Source organism: Musa acuminata, chromosome BXJ3-3, assembly GCF_036884655.1.
Source record: "Musa acuminata AAA Group cultivar baxijiao chromosome BXJ3-3, Cavendish_Baxijiao_AAA, whole genome shotgun sequence".
NCBI lineage: Eukaryota > Viridiplantae > Streptophyta > Magnoliopsida > Zingiberales > Musaceae > Musa > Musa acuminata.
Window position 1 is genome coordinate 34,597,913 of NC_088351.1, and position 16,395 is coordinate 34,614,307.

The 16,395-nt window shown below is 36.0% G+C and overlaps 1 protein-coding gene across 4 annotated transcripts; it reads right to left on the reverse strand.

Moving 5' to 3' along the window:
* Positions 1–21: 21 nt before the first annotated feature.
* On the reverse strand, positions 22–15,351 carry LOC103978971 (sucrose nonfermenting 4-like protein). Of its 4 annotated transcripts, none has more exons than XM_009394946.3 (14): positions 15,196–15,351; positions 14,483–15,076; positions 13,752–13,839; positions 13,240–13,425; positions 11,785–11,922; positions 11,621–11,680; positions 9,829–9,918; positions 5,144–5,278; positions 3,857–4,001; positions 3,567–3,740; positions 1,673–1,736; positions 1,514–1,583; positions 602–719; positions 22–517 (listed from the first exon to the last, which is right to left on the reverse strand). In XM_009394946.3, the coding sequence occupies exons 2-14, from the start codon at positions 14,593–14,595 to the stop codon at positions 426–428; spliced, it is 1,473 nt and encodes a 490-aa protein (XP_009393221.2). In that variant the 5' UTR covers positions 14,596–15,076; positions 15,196–15,351; the 3' UTR covers positions 22–425. The 4 variants fall into 4 exon arrangements, with proteins under 4 accessions (XP_009393221.2, XP_009393222.2, XP_065000411.1 ...); XM_009394947.3 differs by having other exon boundaries at positions 14,483–15,017; positions 15,196–15,344; XM_065144339.1 differs by having other exon boundaries at positions 14,483–15,327.
* Positions 15,352–16,395: the final 1,044 nt, after the last annotated feature.

Consider the following 16,395-nt stretch of genomic DNA (forward strand, 5'->3'; position numbering starts at 1 on the left):
AGATAACTGTGGCACACCAGATGTTAAAAGTTTGTTTATGACATTAGGTGAAACCAATTCTCTGATGCAACTGAAAAGATCGTATAGACCCCAACATCAATTCTCTCCATGCCTCAACTGTTAGTAGCACTTCTGTGCACATGATTGAACATGGTAGCACTTATAAGCCCACATCATGGTTGTATCCGACAACAATGAGATTTCTGAGTAGTGATGACGGTTAAAGTAAAAAAAAGGGAAGAAACTGAATAACCTAAACATTTACAGACCCCTTGTAGCATTCAAACCACTGAGGCCTATCAAATTAATAAATCACTGAGGGGGAAGAAGAAAAAGAAAGAGATGGGCTGACAGCAATCTTCACCATAAAGGTAGAGGTCTCCACAACAGGTGGAATTGATCGTAAGAAGTTGATGGTTTACGGGCTAACCAAGCAGGAACCTAAATACATCACCAAGCGAAATGATTCCCTCCACACGCTTGCTTCCAGCCTCAACAATGATAACACGTCGCACCCCTGACAGCATGGAATACTCAGATAGGAAACCTAATATCAGCAATGAACAAATTAAAACTAACATCACTATTGAACAAATTTTACCAGGATTTGCTAATCTCTCCATCACTTTATGTAAAGGATCGGAGCGGAGGCACATCTGGCATCTCTGACCATTGAAAATTCCATATGGAGAATTTGCATCCTGCCCTAGTTGTAGTGCCTGATTTTGGCAGAGGAAAAAAGGGTGAAAATTCATTCAATCTGCTCAATGTCCAGAAAAACAAGAGACAAATCTTTGAGTGCACTGCTGCAAAGAACATTTTATGTTCATTTGTAGTTATAAAATAATGCAAGTCCATAGAACATCAAAATGAACAAAAAGTTTTGGTATCATATTCCACAAGGTGATTCAATTCTAGTGGGGACACTCAAGTTACACCTTATAAGTTGACATGACATCCTTGCAAAATCTAGAGAGTTTTGAATATGGCCCTTCTAACAACCAAGAGTAGCTCATGCTCAGGAACTCATGATTCACCACCATGTTGTGTATACTCAACATTAGAGAATAACACCTCACAAGAATTTTCATCCACATCTCATAGATCTAAACAAAAGAACCAATGATAACATCAGTATCTATGTATGAACATCTAATTTTCAATCTTTTATACACATCGGTGTTTTCCAGATCTGATAAAAAAATCAATTGCATGAAATTTTGCATGTAGATAAGCTTTTACCTTATTCATGCCAAAGAAAACAAAAAAAATATCCAGCACCACTCACACAAGCTGCAGAGCTTACTACGGGTTAACGCATGGTTAATCATAATTTCATACATTAACACTCTTTGATGTAGTATAGTTAGAACCTGAGTGATAATTTGACATGAGGAGCATTGACATTTCAATGTTATCAGATTCGGTATGTTTGCAAAACTATTTATAAGATCGAAAAATAATATGATCTTCATAAGGAAGTTTTTAATAGAATGGAATTCTAGATAATTACCTGATGGATGCTCATTTCATCAAGGTGTATCTGTGCATAAGCTGTGTCTTTAGCCAAAGTTGTGATGTCACTGTATAGGAGTAATGGAAACTTCCTAAGTCCACCGAAAAAGAAACAGATAAATGAATGTTGGAAATACAAAACTGATAATCATTATACCTTCTGGAATATGTATCCACCAAAGATTCATTTTCATCAACTATAGGTATTGAACTAACTTCAGCTGTAAGAAACCGATTCTGCAACTTGTAAGATATCTGATATGCAGATGATGTACGTACAGAGTATAAAGCAGCTTAATATAGGCCAAGAATACATGTTTTGTATCAAAGATTAGAAGTTGTGTCAAAAGCTTGATGTACAAAACAGCAGGAAGAGAAATGGCATATCAAAACTCCAGAAGTTGAAAATCATTTATTCACAAATTGAGAAGCAAGAACCGACAGCATGACTATATATTCATCGGTATGGTCATTTCTCAGAGCAACCAATCTAACCTTAATGCAGAATCGATGTTTCATCTTTAAGTAGACAACAACCACAAAAGTACAAAGTTCTTTTAAGCCTAGTTCTAAAAAGTAAATATAAAATACATGACCTAATCATCAAGATCAATTTTCATCTGTTTCAAATATTCTAATTTTGGGCCCCTACACCAATGTGGGCAGAAAACCAGAACGAGCTCCCAGCTACATTGCTAATTAACAAAGGCCAAATTAGCATAACAGTTTGCTCTAAGAAACTATGGGAATGGACTAAGAATTCCAAATAAGCATGGCCTCCATTGACAACTATGATAAACAAAAAAGGAGACCAGTGATAAAAAATCATCATGACAGTCAGTTCCCAACCTCCATTTTTAGAAACATGGACTTAAGTAAATATGGCCTTCACAGCAAAGCCCCGCAAAATAAAGTGGAAGAGCACAATCACATTAATCATGTCTATATCTCCGTGGTGAATCAACTCTTGCCCAGTGTTATGTTACTCGCCTAACAAAGCACAAATTATATGTTTTTCCACTATAAACTCTTGCCCAGTGTGGTGAATCAACTCTTGCCCAGTGTCATGTGGTCCCTGTTATTTCCATAAAACAATACTTTAAATATCAAAGGATTCAACCACAAACCATGAGGTTTTCTCATAATATTTCATCTAACATGCAGCTTCACAGATATGGATTATAGTTCCTGTGGAACATGATACATGTAAAACTCAACAATTTTATTGTCTAGGTTAGCATCACAAATTTCACCAACATCATTCAACCTGTGAACAGATATGACTGGATGCTACTAGCTGTGCACCATTATGTCATAAATTTATCTTTTAACTGTCCATCTACCTCACATCAAGGAGCACCACGAGAGACAAATGGAATATCATGGCCCAAATCTCACCCTTTTTCCTTCTCATGCACATATGCACATGCACACACCTAGAGATAAACTTAAAGAACAAAACAACCAATGTCCTACATATGGTCAAATGAGGGTGACATTTACTAATGGCTTGGTAACCCTAACCCTAATATCCTGCTAAAGGTAAGAAAATTCAGAAGTTTGGCAATTTGAAGTTTTGGCCAAGTCTACGAATGAAAAAGGTACAAATGCATGGGAAGGTGAATTCTTTTTCTGATCCACGTTCCGAGACAATATAAAGGTACAAATGCCAGAAATAACAACTTCAAAACTCATATACGTATCCATAAAGCTTTTAGTTAAAACCTGTGAAAAATTGGGAAGGTGATTCTAGGCACTGGAGGTGCAAAGTGATGCATTAGTTACTAGTCATCCATGTAAATCATTTGCTCAATAAATGCTAGTTCTCTCACCACTATAGTGATTTTAGACTTACATTTAACGCTTCAACGTTTTAAAAAATTACAAAAAAAGGAACTACAACAACAATAAAAATAACCAAGCATACAGGAATAAGTCAAATAAGACAACATAAAAAGCAATTAATAGATAAAAGCTAGAGCTTAAGCACTAGAGCAGATTTTACGACAACAATTTTACAAAAATCTGATAGCAACAAGTCAAAAGTCCACCTTGAACCAATAAAGAAAGGACCAAGCCAAGTGATGCATTTGGTTTTAACACAACGATCGGACGCCCACTTTGATCCCCAACTCGTGGAACCCAAGTACCCAAAGGAATTCTGCAAATCGGTTGCTGTAGAATTGGTAAAGAACTCGAAGAGTGTCTAAAGTGCCTGCAAATACCTGATAGTTTAGAAGTGGAACTGTTAATAAAACCTTACACAATAATCCATCATTAGACTGTCAAAAAAGTGTGATGATGTGGAAAGTTACACACAACAAAACAGAATAATGCTTACATCTTAAGATTCCAGAAAGAGAAGCAAGATGCAACAATTGCGGAAATGAACCATCATGAGCCGTTGAATGGACAATTGGAACTGTAGAAACTTTATTTTGCAGAATTTTTAGAGCTACATCTTTCAAGGAATCATAAGGACCAGCCTGGACAAAAAAAAGTAAACATTTCAGGATGAGTTTGACTGCAGTTCAAAACATAAATACACCAAAGAGGGTACCAGAGGATGAGCAATGAACTTAAAAATCCAATGCAAAAGTCCCTATATTTTGCAATTTATAAAAAAAGATGATTAAGGACAAAAAAAGTTAATAAAATATCCAGAAAGAGTACCCTTATTCAGGCTGATAAGAAACATAATAAAATTGTCATAATGCTATGCTGTGGCAGCATAGTTTTTTGTTAGACTGACAATGACAAGGCAAGGATTCACTCCATTGTGTCCCATAAGCACTCAATTTTCTAGACACGAGGGCAATGGACATGTCATCCTAAACATTATCAACAAGTTTCAGTCTAGCATACAAACAAATGAAGAATTTTCATCCCATAATAACAAGGATTTTCTAGTAGAAAATCTACAAACTTCCAAAATACAAAAGGAAGATTAAGGATTGTATGACATTATACTTAAAGCTCCAACAAGCTGTACATATGGTATTGAGATCGACTTCATATGCCATAAATATCTGAACAAGATACTCACTGAAAGCTGGAAAAGGCGGCGAAACTACCACATGGTAACCCAAGGTGTTGGTCTCACTCACAAAAAAAAATTCCTATGAGAACAAAGTGAAAAAAAAAATTGAAAACAGTTGAGAAATAACTAGGAGAACTCCTTCAAGACAAGGTATATGACCCAGTTAATGATGAATATATTCCACATAAAAGAGAGAGGTGAGAACTCAGGAACAAAAATAAGACATGAATCCAGTTTCAATTACCGCTATCCTGTATCTAAGTCGATTTGGTCCATTAACTAAGCAACATCATGAAAAAAGGAAACAAGGTTCTCAAAACCACCAAAAGAATCATCAAGTTATCATCATTATGCAGATTTACGTTAGCCATAGGCCACAACCTTAAACTGATTGTGTGTTAAATATAACTACTGATTTCTTAATAGGATACTACTTTAACCTTCAAATCAAAAGCAATGACTGCTCACTGTTATAGGTCTAACAAGCTACTCAGCTTTGGGTTTTCCTTTCTCAAGATGCAGATAGAAAAATGAAGTCTCAATCTTGAGGGGTACAGCTAAATGAACAGAAACAACATGAGAGCTTACATGTATTATGTGTCTTTGAAGTGGTCTCCCATGCTCATCTAACTGCCCATACATTTGATGCTTTCCATCTTTCCAAGCTGATATTGTGTGTGTCTCAAGTTCTTCCTCTGTTAGATTTGAGCCACGATTTCCAAGCTGCAGATGACAAAAAGTTTAGCATTTATGATAAAACACAGATATGCTAATAGAGACAAGATAATGGAGAAAACGGAAAAACTAAATACTCTGTGCAAGAACAAATATCTCCAAGCTTTCAACTGTCAAAGCAAACTTTGTTCAATCCAGTAGACATATAATGCAAATTCTTTGAGTGGTAGGGATGACCAACCCAAGGAAAACAAAAGTAGATTTTAGAGACTAAATTTAATGAATTAGTCAAATTCTGTCAAAGTATTCACCAAAAAGAATATCTTGGTCAATAAGCAGCCATCATCCTCTGAACCAAGGTTTGACTTAGCAGTCTGACCCAGTGTGACGGCCAACCGATGGCATGGCACATGCCGCTCCGTACAGGTGTATCGACACACAGTATGCACCGTGCATACCGATGTTTCGACGAGGAAGAAAAAGAGGTTGAAGAGGAAGGTCTGGTAGAGGAACATAGGAAGAAGGAAAAAGAAGAAAGAAAAGGAGGAGAAGTGCAGCGATACCTGGGGAGCAGCGGCAGCGTCAAAGGAAAGCAATAGCATCACAGCGGTGAAGAGGTGATGCCGCTACAGCATCACATCGGTGAAGCGACGAAGAGGCAACGCCACTACAACATCGCAGCAACGAAGCGACGAAGAGGCAATGCCGCTGTAGCATCGCAGTAGCGAAGCGACAAAGAGGCAACCAGTGATTTGAATAGGCGCTCGGGCGAGGCGAGGCCTGAGCGCCTCGCTTCACTTCCAGGCAGCGCCACTCTCGTTGCTGCTGCTCACTTTTACCGCTGTCGCTGTACCCTCGGTCTTCCCTTACACTCCTCTTCCTTCTCCTCTTTCGAAAGTATACTGTTAACAGTATACTAGTAACAGTAATGTATTTGTTTTTATTAGATTAATAATATATTATTTTGATTTTAATACTATTAATTATTATTTATTTAAAATTATTAATAGGTTTCAGGATAAATGACAAGTGTACAGAGCAACTCAATAGAGTCTCCAATAGCATCAAAAAAAGATCCTGCATGGAAGTATAATTATATGAAGGATCCGAAAGAACCTAATGCAGTGACTTGCATATTCTGCGATAAGACTACTAGAGGTGGTATTTTTCGTGCAAAACATCTAGTAGGAAATTTCAAGAATGCAGCAGCTTGCAAAAAGTGTCCATCTGAAGTAAAAAAAGAGTTGCTGAGTTATATGAATTAAAAGAAGACACAAAAGAATGAATCTTACGGGAATTTACTAGAAGACAATGTTGAACATCTCAGGGATGAAGAAGATTATTGGGAAAAAAGTATACGACAAAAAAGAAAAAGAAGTTATGAGTACTAAGAAGGGTTAAAAAAGGACCGATGGATCTATATATGTTTCAAGGATCCCAAAAGCAACAAGGGCAAGCAGGAGGCTCAAAATTTAGATAAACAAATATAAGTGATGCTTGTGATAAAGAAATAAGAGGAAGAACAATTCAACACATTGCACGCTTCTTCTATCAAGCTGGTCTTCCCCTTAGTACAACTCGTTTAGACAGTTTTAAGGATATGATTGAAGCTATTGGAAGATATGGTGCGGAATTAAAACCTCCAAGTTATTATGAGATGCGAGTTTCATTGTTGAAAAAAGAGTTGAATTATACAAATGACTTACTAAAGGGTCATAAAGAATCACGGGCAACACATGGTTGCTCTATTATGTCAGATGTTTGGATTGACAGGAGGTGCAGGAGTATAATTAATTTTATGGTTAGTTATTCTTTAAAGACTATGTTTGTGAAGTCAATAGATGCTTCATTTTTTGTAAAATCTGGAGACAAGATATATGATTTACTTGACAACTTTGTGGAAGAAATTGGAGAACAAAATGTCGTTCAAATCATAACCGACAATGGAAGCAACTATGTATTAAATGTGTTAAACTCTTAAATCTTATCATTTTTGTTATCCTTTGTCTCAGGTAAATTGTTTGAAACAAAAAACCAATACTTATATTGGACTCCATGTGCAGCACATTGTATTAATTTAATGTTGGAGGATATTGGAAATATCTTAGACATCAAGAAAATCATAGAAAGAGCAATTTTTATTGTTGGATTTCTTTATAATCATATTGAGGCTTTGAATATGATGAGAGAATTTATAGGGAACAAAGAATTAGTGAGATATGATGTCACCCGATTTGCTACTTCATTCTTAACATTACAGAGCGTGCATCGTCAAAAACATAATCTGAGAAACATGTTTACCTCTAAGAAATAGGTGACAAGCAAATGAGCAAAAGAAGCAAAAGGCAAGAGGGCTACTGATATCATCTTAATGTCATCCTTTTGGAATCATGTAGTTTATACATTAAAGGTAATGGGCCCTCTTGTTCGAGTCCTTCGGTTGGTGGATAATGAAAATAAGCCTGCAATGAGATATATTTATGAGGCTATGGATAAAGCAAAGGAGACGATTAAAAGGTCTTTTAATGAAAATGAAAAAAAATATGAGAAAATTTTTACAATCATTGACGAAAGATAAAATTGTCAACTTCATCGTCTCTTACATGCAGTAAGATATTATTTGAACCCTGAATTCTTTTATAAGATTAAATCTGTTGGGTTTGATGCAGAAGTTTTGGATAGGTTATATCAGTGAGTTGCAATATTCGTTCCCAACCTTGAGGTTCAAGATAAGATTATTCGTGAATTATCTTTATATGAAAATGTCGAAGGTCTTTTTGGAATTCCAATGGTCGTTCGATCCAAGACAACTACGTCTCCAGGTATTAATAATTTAATATAATTAATTTCATATATATTATGTTACTATATTATTGCTAATAATAACATAAATTTTGCAGCTGAATGATGGAGTCTATTTGAAAATTTCACCCTGAACTTACAGCAATTTACTATCAAAGTACTTAGTTTGACATGTAGTGCTTCGGGTTATGAGCGAAACTATAATGTTTTTTAGCATGTAAAGATCACTAAATTTTTTGTTTTAATTAATTTATTTAGAAAGATGTATTAATATATTTTTAAATTATATGACATGACAGATTCACTCGAAGAGAAGAAATCGGTTGGAACATCAACGATTGCACGATCTTATTTACATAAAGTATAATCAAGCTTAGAAGGCTCGTCATGATTTGCAAAATAGAATTGATTCAATCTCATTGCAAGATATTGATAATTCAAATGAGTGGTTGGTAGGAGAAATGAGTACTAACTTGCAAGATGTCGAAGACGAGCTTGTATTTAAAAATGATAGATTGACATGAGGAGATGTGGCAAGAGCTTCAGGTGCTGAAGAATTACAAACATATACAAGACATATGACAAAAAGAAAAATAAGGGCAAAAGCATCAAGCTCGGCTCCTGCTATTGTTGAAGACATAGAGAATGAAACATATTTTGACAAAGAGGAAGGAGTCGAAGGACAAAAGGAAGAGGACGAATTCAATTAAGATGATTTGTGTGAAAATGATGATGATATTGATTATGATGAATGACTTTAATGTAAAATTTTATTGTTTTGAATTTTAAAACTTTTTGTTAATGTGACATTGTGATTTTGTATCTTAGATTTTCTTAATTTAATAACATATTTTTATTTAAAATTTTAAATAATTATATTTATAAATTATATTATATATTTTTATATTTTAGTGCCTCGCTTCGCTTAAGCGAGCGCCTGGCGCCTTAAGCGTTTTTGGACCTTGGCGCCTAACGCTTTTTAAATCACTAGAGGCAACGCCACTGCAGCATCGCAGTGGCGAATCAGGGAAGAGGTAGCGTCGTTGCAGCGACGAAGAGGCAATGGCGTAGTGCCACAGCTTCGTATGCAAGAAGAGCCCTAAAATGCTTTTTTATTAACGCTGAAATGGATTAGGGCCCACCAATTTTTTTTATTTTTTATTATTTTATTGCAAACTACCCGAAACGAGGTGGTCCGCGTAACGATCCATGCTCGGACCGGGACACATCACCAAAATCGTACCGTTTCGAGTGGTACAGCAATCCCTGCTCCGAACTATTACTCCCCCTTGATCTACATCATCACAACAATACCAAACCCCCCTCCCCCCACCCCCACACACACAACACCTCCCTAGCACAATGTGGATTAAGCAGTTAAGCAAAGGTGAAAGCATGTGTCCTTTCTTATCCCATAAGTTGGTATAATAGTTAATAATTTGCATAAACAAATCTCTTTTATCACAAAAAAGGATAATCTTAAAAAAAATTTATTAAAGACTAACATATAAAAAATGACTAAATAGCCCAACTAGGTAATAAAGGTTACTAAATAGATAACTTTTCATCATTTAAATCAGATAATATTAAAAAATCAACATTATAATAAAACTCAAAGAACATCTTCCTCTAGGCTCTAACTACCATTTTCATTACCCAATTACTAAGATGGTGTTTTAACTTTTAAGTGTGTACGTCAAAGATTCACAACCAACTTTAAACATAATGATTACCTAAAATACTCAAAACAAGAATTAAATTGCAATAAGCAGGAGCATGATATATCATATACACACCTCACGTAGAATTAAAATAAAATCCAATGCACTGATCACTCCAACAAATTGACCCCTTATAGAGTCCCATAATGGAGCCACAGAAACTCCCTGAAAATGATTTTATTTCAGAAATTTTAGGGAAAAAATATTCTTAGAGGTAAAAGATTGATATAAAATGAATAGTTGCAAACATGAACACATTTCTGTTTTTTGGAATTTAAATAATTGAAATATAGATCATTAGAACTCTCCAGAATCAAAGATGCACCAACATTAGACCAAAATTTTTTATCCCAATTAGAAGGATATGGAAAATATATACACAAAAAGGGCTTTTGCCACAGCACAGAAAAAGAAATCAGGCCATAAACAGAATGTTTGCATGCAAAACTATTCCTTAACTAATTTAAACCACAATATGATTCTTTCACAAATCCTTGATCAGAATTAAATATTGATAAAAGAAGTCAGTTTGATTCAGTTACCAGTTTCAGTGGCTTCCAGTTTTAGTTTTGGCATTTCAACTTCCAAAATATTACTCAGAATAACAAATAAAAATCCTAAGAACTTGAAAAAAATCATTAGCGTAAGAAAAACAAAAAAAATACAGCATCACATGTGACAAATGCTATTATTAATTTCAATGAAAATAAAAACACAAACAAGACAGAAAAACTCAAAATTCTTGACAGTCTTGTAGTTGTTTGCTTCTGTCATGAAATTGTAATTTGACCTTACAATAAATAAATAAATTGCACCTTTAAGGAAATCATAGTAATATATCTTATAAATAAGAATTTTTATAGAGCATCTTCCTTGGTACCATTTAGCTTATATGCATGAATTGATGAATCATGCCTTCAATATTTGCCACAGCCTCAAGGACAAGGGATCTGGACACCTCCAAATTTTGGCTGTGTTTATGTGCCTAAATTCAAATGTGTCAATCTATGCAGGATTTGGCATCTTCAACTGTCCTATTTAAGCCAGAGGAACAGAAGTAAAATTTATGAAAACCCAAAAGGTATTTTTAAGAGAAACCTAAATCTACTTGGATTTGAAAAGTAAAGGTATTTAAAAAAACTCAGATAGATTGGAGAAAACATAGGAATCTCTGCGTGCATGACAAAATCTGTCTTTCCTAATGTCAACCCAATATGTGTTCCCCACCCAAATGGCCAAATATGAAGCAAAATCTGTTAAAGTTCCTGGCAGTCAGTCAAAACCTAGCTTCCAATCCAGCCTTAACTAAACATAAAACTGGCTAAACAATCAGATATCTGGAAGATCAAGGAATGCTTGGCATCGTTAATCTTTGATTTCATGTCACCATAACACATTCTTCTCTGCATGATGCCTTTCAATGTTTCATTGATCTCCCTTTTCTAATTCTGTTTCATAAGTGACAATAGTAGTGCCCTTAAAATGTGCTTTTGAAAGTAATAAATCAAAATGATTTGAATACTAAAAAACATATATTTTTTCATTTTTAAACACACAAACAAACAAACTGTTCCTCAGTATTCTGGTCAAAAGTATAAAAGAATATAATGCCAGACATTGCATCAGCCTTTGACTGAAGAACTAAAAAGGTCCACCATCCAATTCAAAGTGTTTAACCGCTGATATTGTGAAATTGAAAAGGTTCAAAGACAGTAAATTTTCAAACTGAGAAAAGTCTGTCCTACCAGCTAAATTTCATAACCATAATGATAAGAAGACAACAAAGAAATTTGTGAAACTGAATGCCAAGTATTGTGTGCCAATTTTCAAGGAATATAATTGACAGCTCAACAATCAAAAGAAATACCTGTTCATGAAGGATGTGAAAGGCCTGCTTCACAGGCAAGTTAACATCAAGAGCAACGACCTAAAATTTGTACGAGTATTAATTAGAGTCAAGACATCAACACCAAAATTAATAAACTGTCAAATTTAAAAGTCCAAGCTACTAGAAAAATGAAACATTTGTACCTTCCCAGAGTCAGGAAGCAAATCATAAGCTGTATGTGAAGACAAAAATGTAGAAACACGCTGACAGGAAATCTTTATATCTGCCTCTGAAATTCTAAGAGCAGCATCCTGAACAGTACCATCTGACGCTGCCCCCTGCTTAATTAATTAATGATAATCAGGTGGAGCAATCAGCAAATATGGCAAACATTCTTGCAGAAATTTGACATATTTCCATCCAGAGTATAAATGCATGACCCTGCTTATTTCATAATTAGAAGTAAAATAAAAATCACTGATCTTCCAGATTGATGCATTTTTCATAATTAACTCAGGTACAGGTGGAAAACTAATGAGTCCTAAGCTCAACCAGCATAAAGTGTGTTACACTGTTATCTAGAATCATTAAGAAAAAAGGGTACCCAGTGAATGAACCAAATGTAGAGTCTAGGGAGCGTCAATCAGAATAATTATGACGAACACAAAGAATTTAGTACATTAACTATTGTCAGAAGATAAATAAAAAGCACAGAAAAGTAATAGAAAACAAATCATGACAAAATGAATATGCACTATAAGCTTCTTACTCCATGATATGCATTTAAAGTAAAAGAGACCATGAAGTAATCACCAATCAGACAATCTAAACATCAATTAATTTCATACACCATCACAGAGGTGAAAAAAATCATCATGAATAAAGTATTAAATTCAAATAATTTCCTGCTAGTTTAAGTAATCATCATAATATATGTTTTTCCTTTTGTCGGTACAATCTTTTTTGGTATCTAGAGTTTAGTCCCATATTAGGAACTTAATTTTTTTGTGCAGCAAAATGAGGGATCCTCAACCATTATAGGAAAGTTAGGTGACATAAAATTCATCTTCTTGCTCATGAAAATAATGTTCATATCCTTGAAAATGTTACATACTCGATGAAAAGGACTTGGCCTTCCAAAATAATCTAGTTCGTTCCCTGGTCAGTTGATATTTGCAAGAAGGAAGAAGAAAAAGCAGGAAATGTTTTAGAGCAGAAGAAGTCTGCATAGAAAAGCAGGTAGAAAGACCTCTGATACCCCTGAGTCATAATTCTGGAATAATTTGGTAATTTAGCATAATGCTTGGAACCATAAAGTTATATCACATATAGCAACAATTTTCCACATTTAAAGAACAATTGAACTGTTACCAGTAAACCATTTAGGATACTATCCTGATTGCATTTATAATATGTAATAAATAGTAGAAGTGCTAGACTAAATTCAAGCCAGAAGATAATATCATGGATAAGAAAAGAAAGTCCCCACTGCAAAGAAGAGAGATTGAAAAAAATCAAAAGTTTAAGCACCTAATGAACTAGGAGAGGTTAAACAAGAACAAAGAAATAATTTCAATCTTCAAGGCGCATGACAGTTCAAGAGTATAGAGGTTTTGGGAACTATTGCATGCATAATAAAACTCAGTGACAACACTCACCACATGCTGAAAAGTTTCAGGGTCTACATCCATGCTCATTCTGCTATTAGGAGTTCCAGGGCTTAGTAATGCAGGCGGAGGATTAGGCTCCCTAGTTATATAAATAGTGTTAACTATCCCATAATTTCCTGTGGCAAAAGGCTGTCGCTCATCATGCCTCCACTCACCATCAACATAAAATTTGTACTGCATGTGAAAATGACAAAGTGTAAATATCCCATAACAATGAATTCTGTCAGGAGTTACTTCACAGAATAGAAATGGTACAAGTATAAGCATAAAGAAGCCCATGATAAAATGCATGTACAACTTGTTCAAAATCTAGATTATGAAAAAATTGTACATAGATTATATAATAAGCATCCTTTGATTGCCAAATAAAAATTCCAAAAAGGACCTAGGACTGATGACTAAAAGAACTCAGACTAAGGCATACAATGTGAAAAAAAAAAAAGACTTTATAGAGAGCAAAATTTACAAGCTGCAATCCACAAAAAAGGAAGAGGATATACCTGATGTAACCCGGGAGTCAGACTGCAAATAACCTGAAACACTGTAGGACAACCCTCCACAGGAGACATAGGTAAATGTTCAGACCACCTGATGCATGCAACTATAAACTTGTAAGCTCAAGTTAATAGTTACACAATCAACTAAGTTAACCATAAGCGCTAAATGGCCACCACAATGTGTTATATGACTTGCTTAGATTGAGAAAGAAGACAATTACTGGTCGAGCTGTTATTTCACCTGACACTGGTTTCCCATACCAACAAAAACCCAGGCACCTTGAAGATGTCATTTAAATCAAGTTTTTTACAAAGCAAGTACAATATAAACATACAAACACATTATAAGTAAAGGAGCAGTTGCAACTCCAAGATGGTTGTCTGTAATGTTTCTGAATACAAACTCAGGGTTAGTTTTACTAATGCGACATTTATTTCATTCACATATCATGATTCTAAGCAATGTCCACACTATATAAACGGCATGATGGAGTGGCACATGCACCAAATAGATAACTGTTCGATATCTGAGTACAGATAACATTATAGTACCTCTTGTTTAGATAAACTTCCATTTGTTTATAGACAATATAAAGTAGATTTATTACTTGAAATCATAAACCCCCACCCCACCCCCCTATACACCACAACCCTAAGCACAAAACAAACGTATAAAATCATAATGAATGCAGCTAATAACAGACTGAAAAAAAATGGAAGAGTTCGAAACTGACCCTGTAAAAGAGCCGGAAAGGAAGACCCTTCTCCCACCATAAGGCCATACGAACCGTGTTGGCACTAGCACAGTCGCTGGGTCGTGAGAGAATTCTGTGCCGCGAGAAAACATTACGCCCAAACCCTTTAAGCCAAATAGTCCCACGCAGAGTGACCAACTTTATCCACTTCACCTCTTATTGGGTCGGAAGATTCTGACCAACAACTACTACCCGATTTTTCTCGCCAAAACGAACGCAAATAAGTAAAGAGAGTACATCCCAAATTTTAAGGCACTTCCTGCAACGGGATCCTCCACACCACTCGCAGAGGACCCCTCAGATATCACACATCCCAGGCGAGGATGACTCGAAACGCCAGAAATAGCATCAAATCACCAAAAAGCCGGTGAAAGAAAAGGTAACTTTCCACTCAAATCCAACTCCCAGAAGCAGTTCACGGACAATAAAAGGCAGCCAAACTCTACAACTCCAATAAGAACAGCCGCGTCCAAGTGGCCCCAAACTCCAATTCCAATCGCCCTCCTCAATCAATCTACGATTCCAGCCGAGATCCAAGAAAAAGAAATAAATCAATCCGATCCCTAACAAGCCCTACCAAACGGAACCAATCACGAGACGAGATCTCAGAACGCCGATCTCCAATCAAGCAAAAGATTTCAAGAATCCAAATACGAAACCCTAAAACTAAGGAAGGGGGCTGCAAATCTCACCGTCTATCCAAAGAGTCCTATCGATCCGCGAGGGAAGGCGGAGAGGGGAAGGAAGCAAGAGAAAGGAGAGTTGTGTCGAATGGCGACGAAAGGGGAGGAGGGAAAAAGGGCACCGAGCGAAGGAGAGACAAAAAGGGGAAAAATCTCGAAAATAAAAATAATTTGCCGTCCTTTTCTGGGGTTCTTGTTGGTGGAGGAGGGCAGAAGAGAGAATAAAAAAAGTGAAGGCGGACAGCGAGGTGACCGGTAATATAGGCCGTTGGATCGAGATTCTGCGGTCTGATGCCCTTCTTTATGTGGGTCCCGCTGGAGGAGGACGGAGATTCTTGGGCATTTCGACCGCTTTATCGGCACCAAACCGGACCGGGCGGATTCCCGGCCCATTATGTTGTTCGCAGTCTCCGCTGGCTTCGAGTCTCACGTGATCTGCCCCCTCGGCGCCTCCGCCTTCGACCATCGTGTCCCCAACCTCGCGCGCTACGCGAAGCAGCCCTGACGCGCACAAGCTGTTCGAGTAAATGCCCGAGCCAAATGTGGCCGGATATGTGAGCGTCGCCCGGTGTCGGGCCTCTCCTCCATGACATGCTTTTACTACATGATGGGCTATCAATGTGTGCTCTCGACAAATGCCGACTCTTCGTCTCGTCTGCCCTCGTCGACATGCAAGGCAAGCCCGATGAAGTCCTCCAACAGCATGGTGGTGGTGTTGATGCATCTTCTGCTGCGAATTTAGTTGACGTGCATTTCCCAAGCCACATACGGTATGAGATCAATGCAGATGCCAGCAAATAATGAAACCTTTAATATTATTCTTTTTTATTTAATATCATTTTATATAAAATAATAATAATCATTAAATTATACATGATCTATTAATTTCTTAAACAAATTATATATGTTATGATATCCATAAAGAAAGATACATTATCTCTTTTTTTGCAAAGAATTAATGGTGAATATTATATTTGGCAAAATGATTTATATGTGCAAGAAACACAAATCATTTTGTCACAACACACTTATATTCTAGAGATATCGGAATAAAAATATATATATGCATTTTTATTCAAGATATATCAGATAAAATAAATTTCATGATCAAACAACTAAATTGATCTACAAGTTCGAGTTATAAATCAATCCTAAGAAGTTAACTTGATTCGAGTATAAACTCATTTATATACAATCTCTCATACTCAT

What these genes read in the sequence shown, in the direction of transcription:
- LOC103978971 (XM_009394946.3), bottom strand. Translation starts at nt 14,595, where the DNA reads ATGTTTTCTCGCGGCACAGAATTCTCTCACGACCCAGCGACTGTGCTA. An exon ending in TTCACATCCTTCATGAACAG is followed by an intron (nt 9,919 to 11,620) that starts GTATTTCTTTTG and finishes AATCATTTTCAG; the next exon opens with GGAGTTTCTGTGGCTCCATT. An exon ending in ATGAAATGAGCATCCATCAG is followed by an intron (nt 720 to 1,513) that starts GTAATTATCTAG and finishes TGCCAAAATCAG; the next exon opens with GCACTACAACTAGGGCAGGA.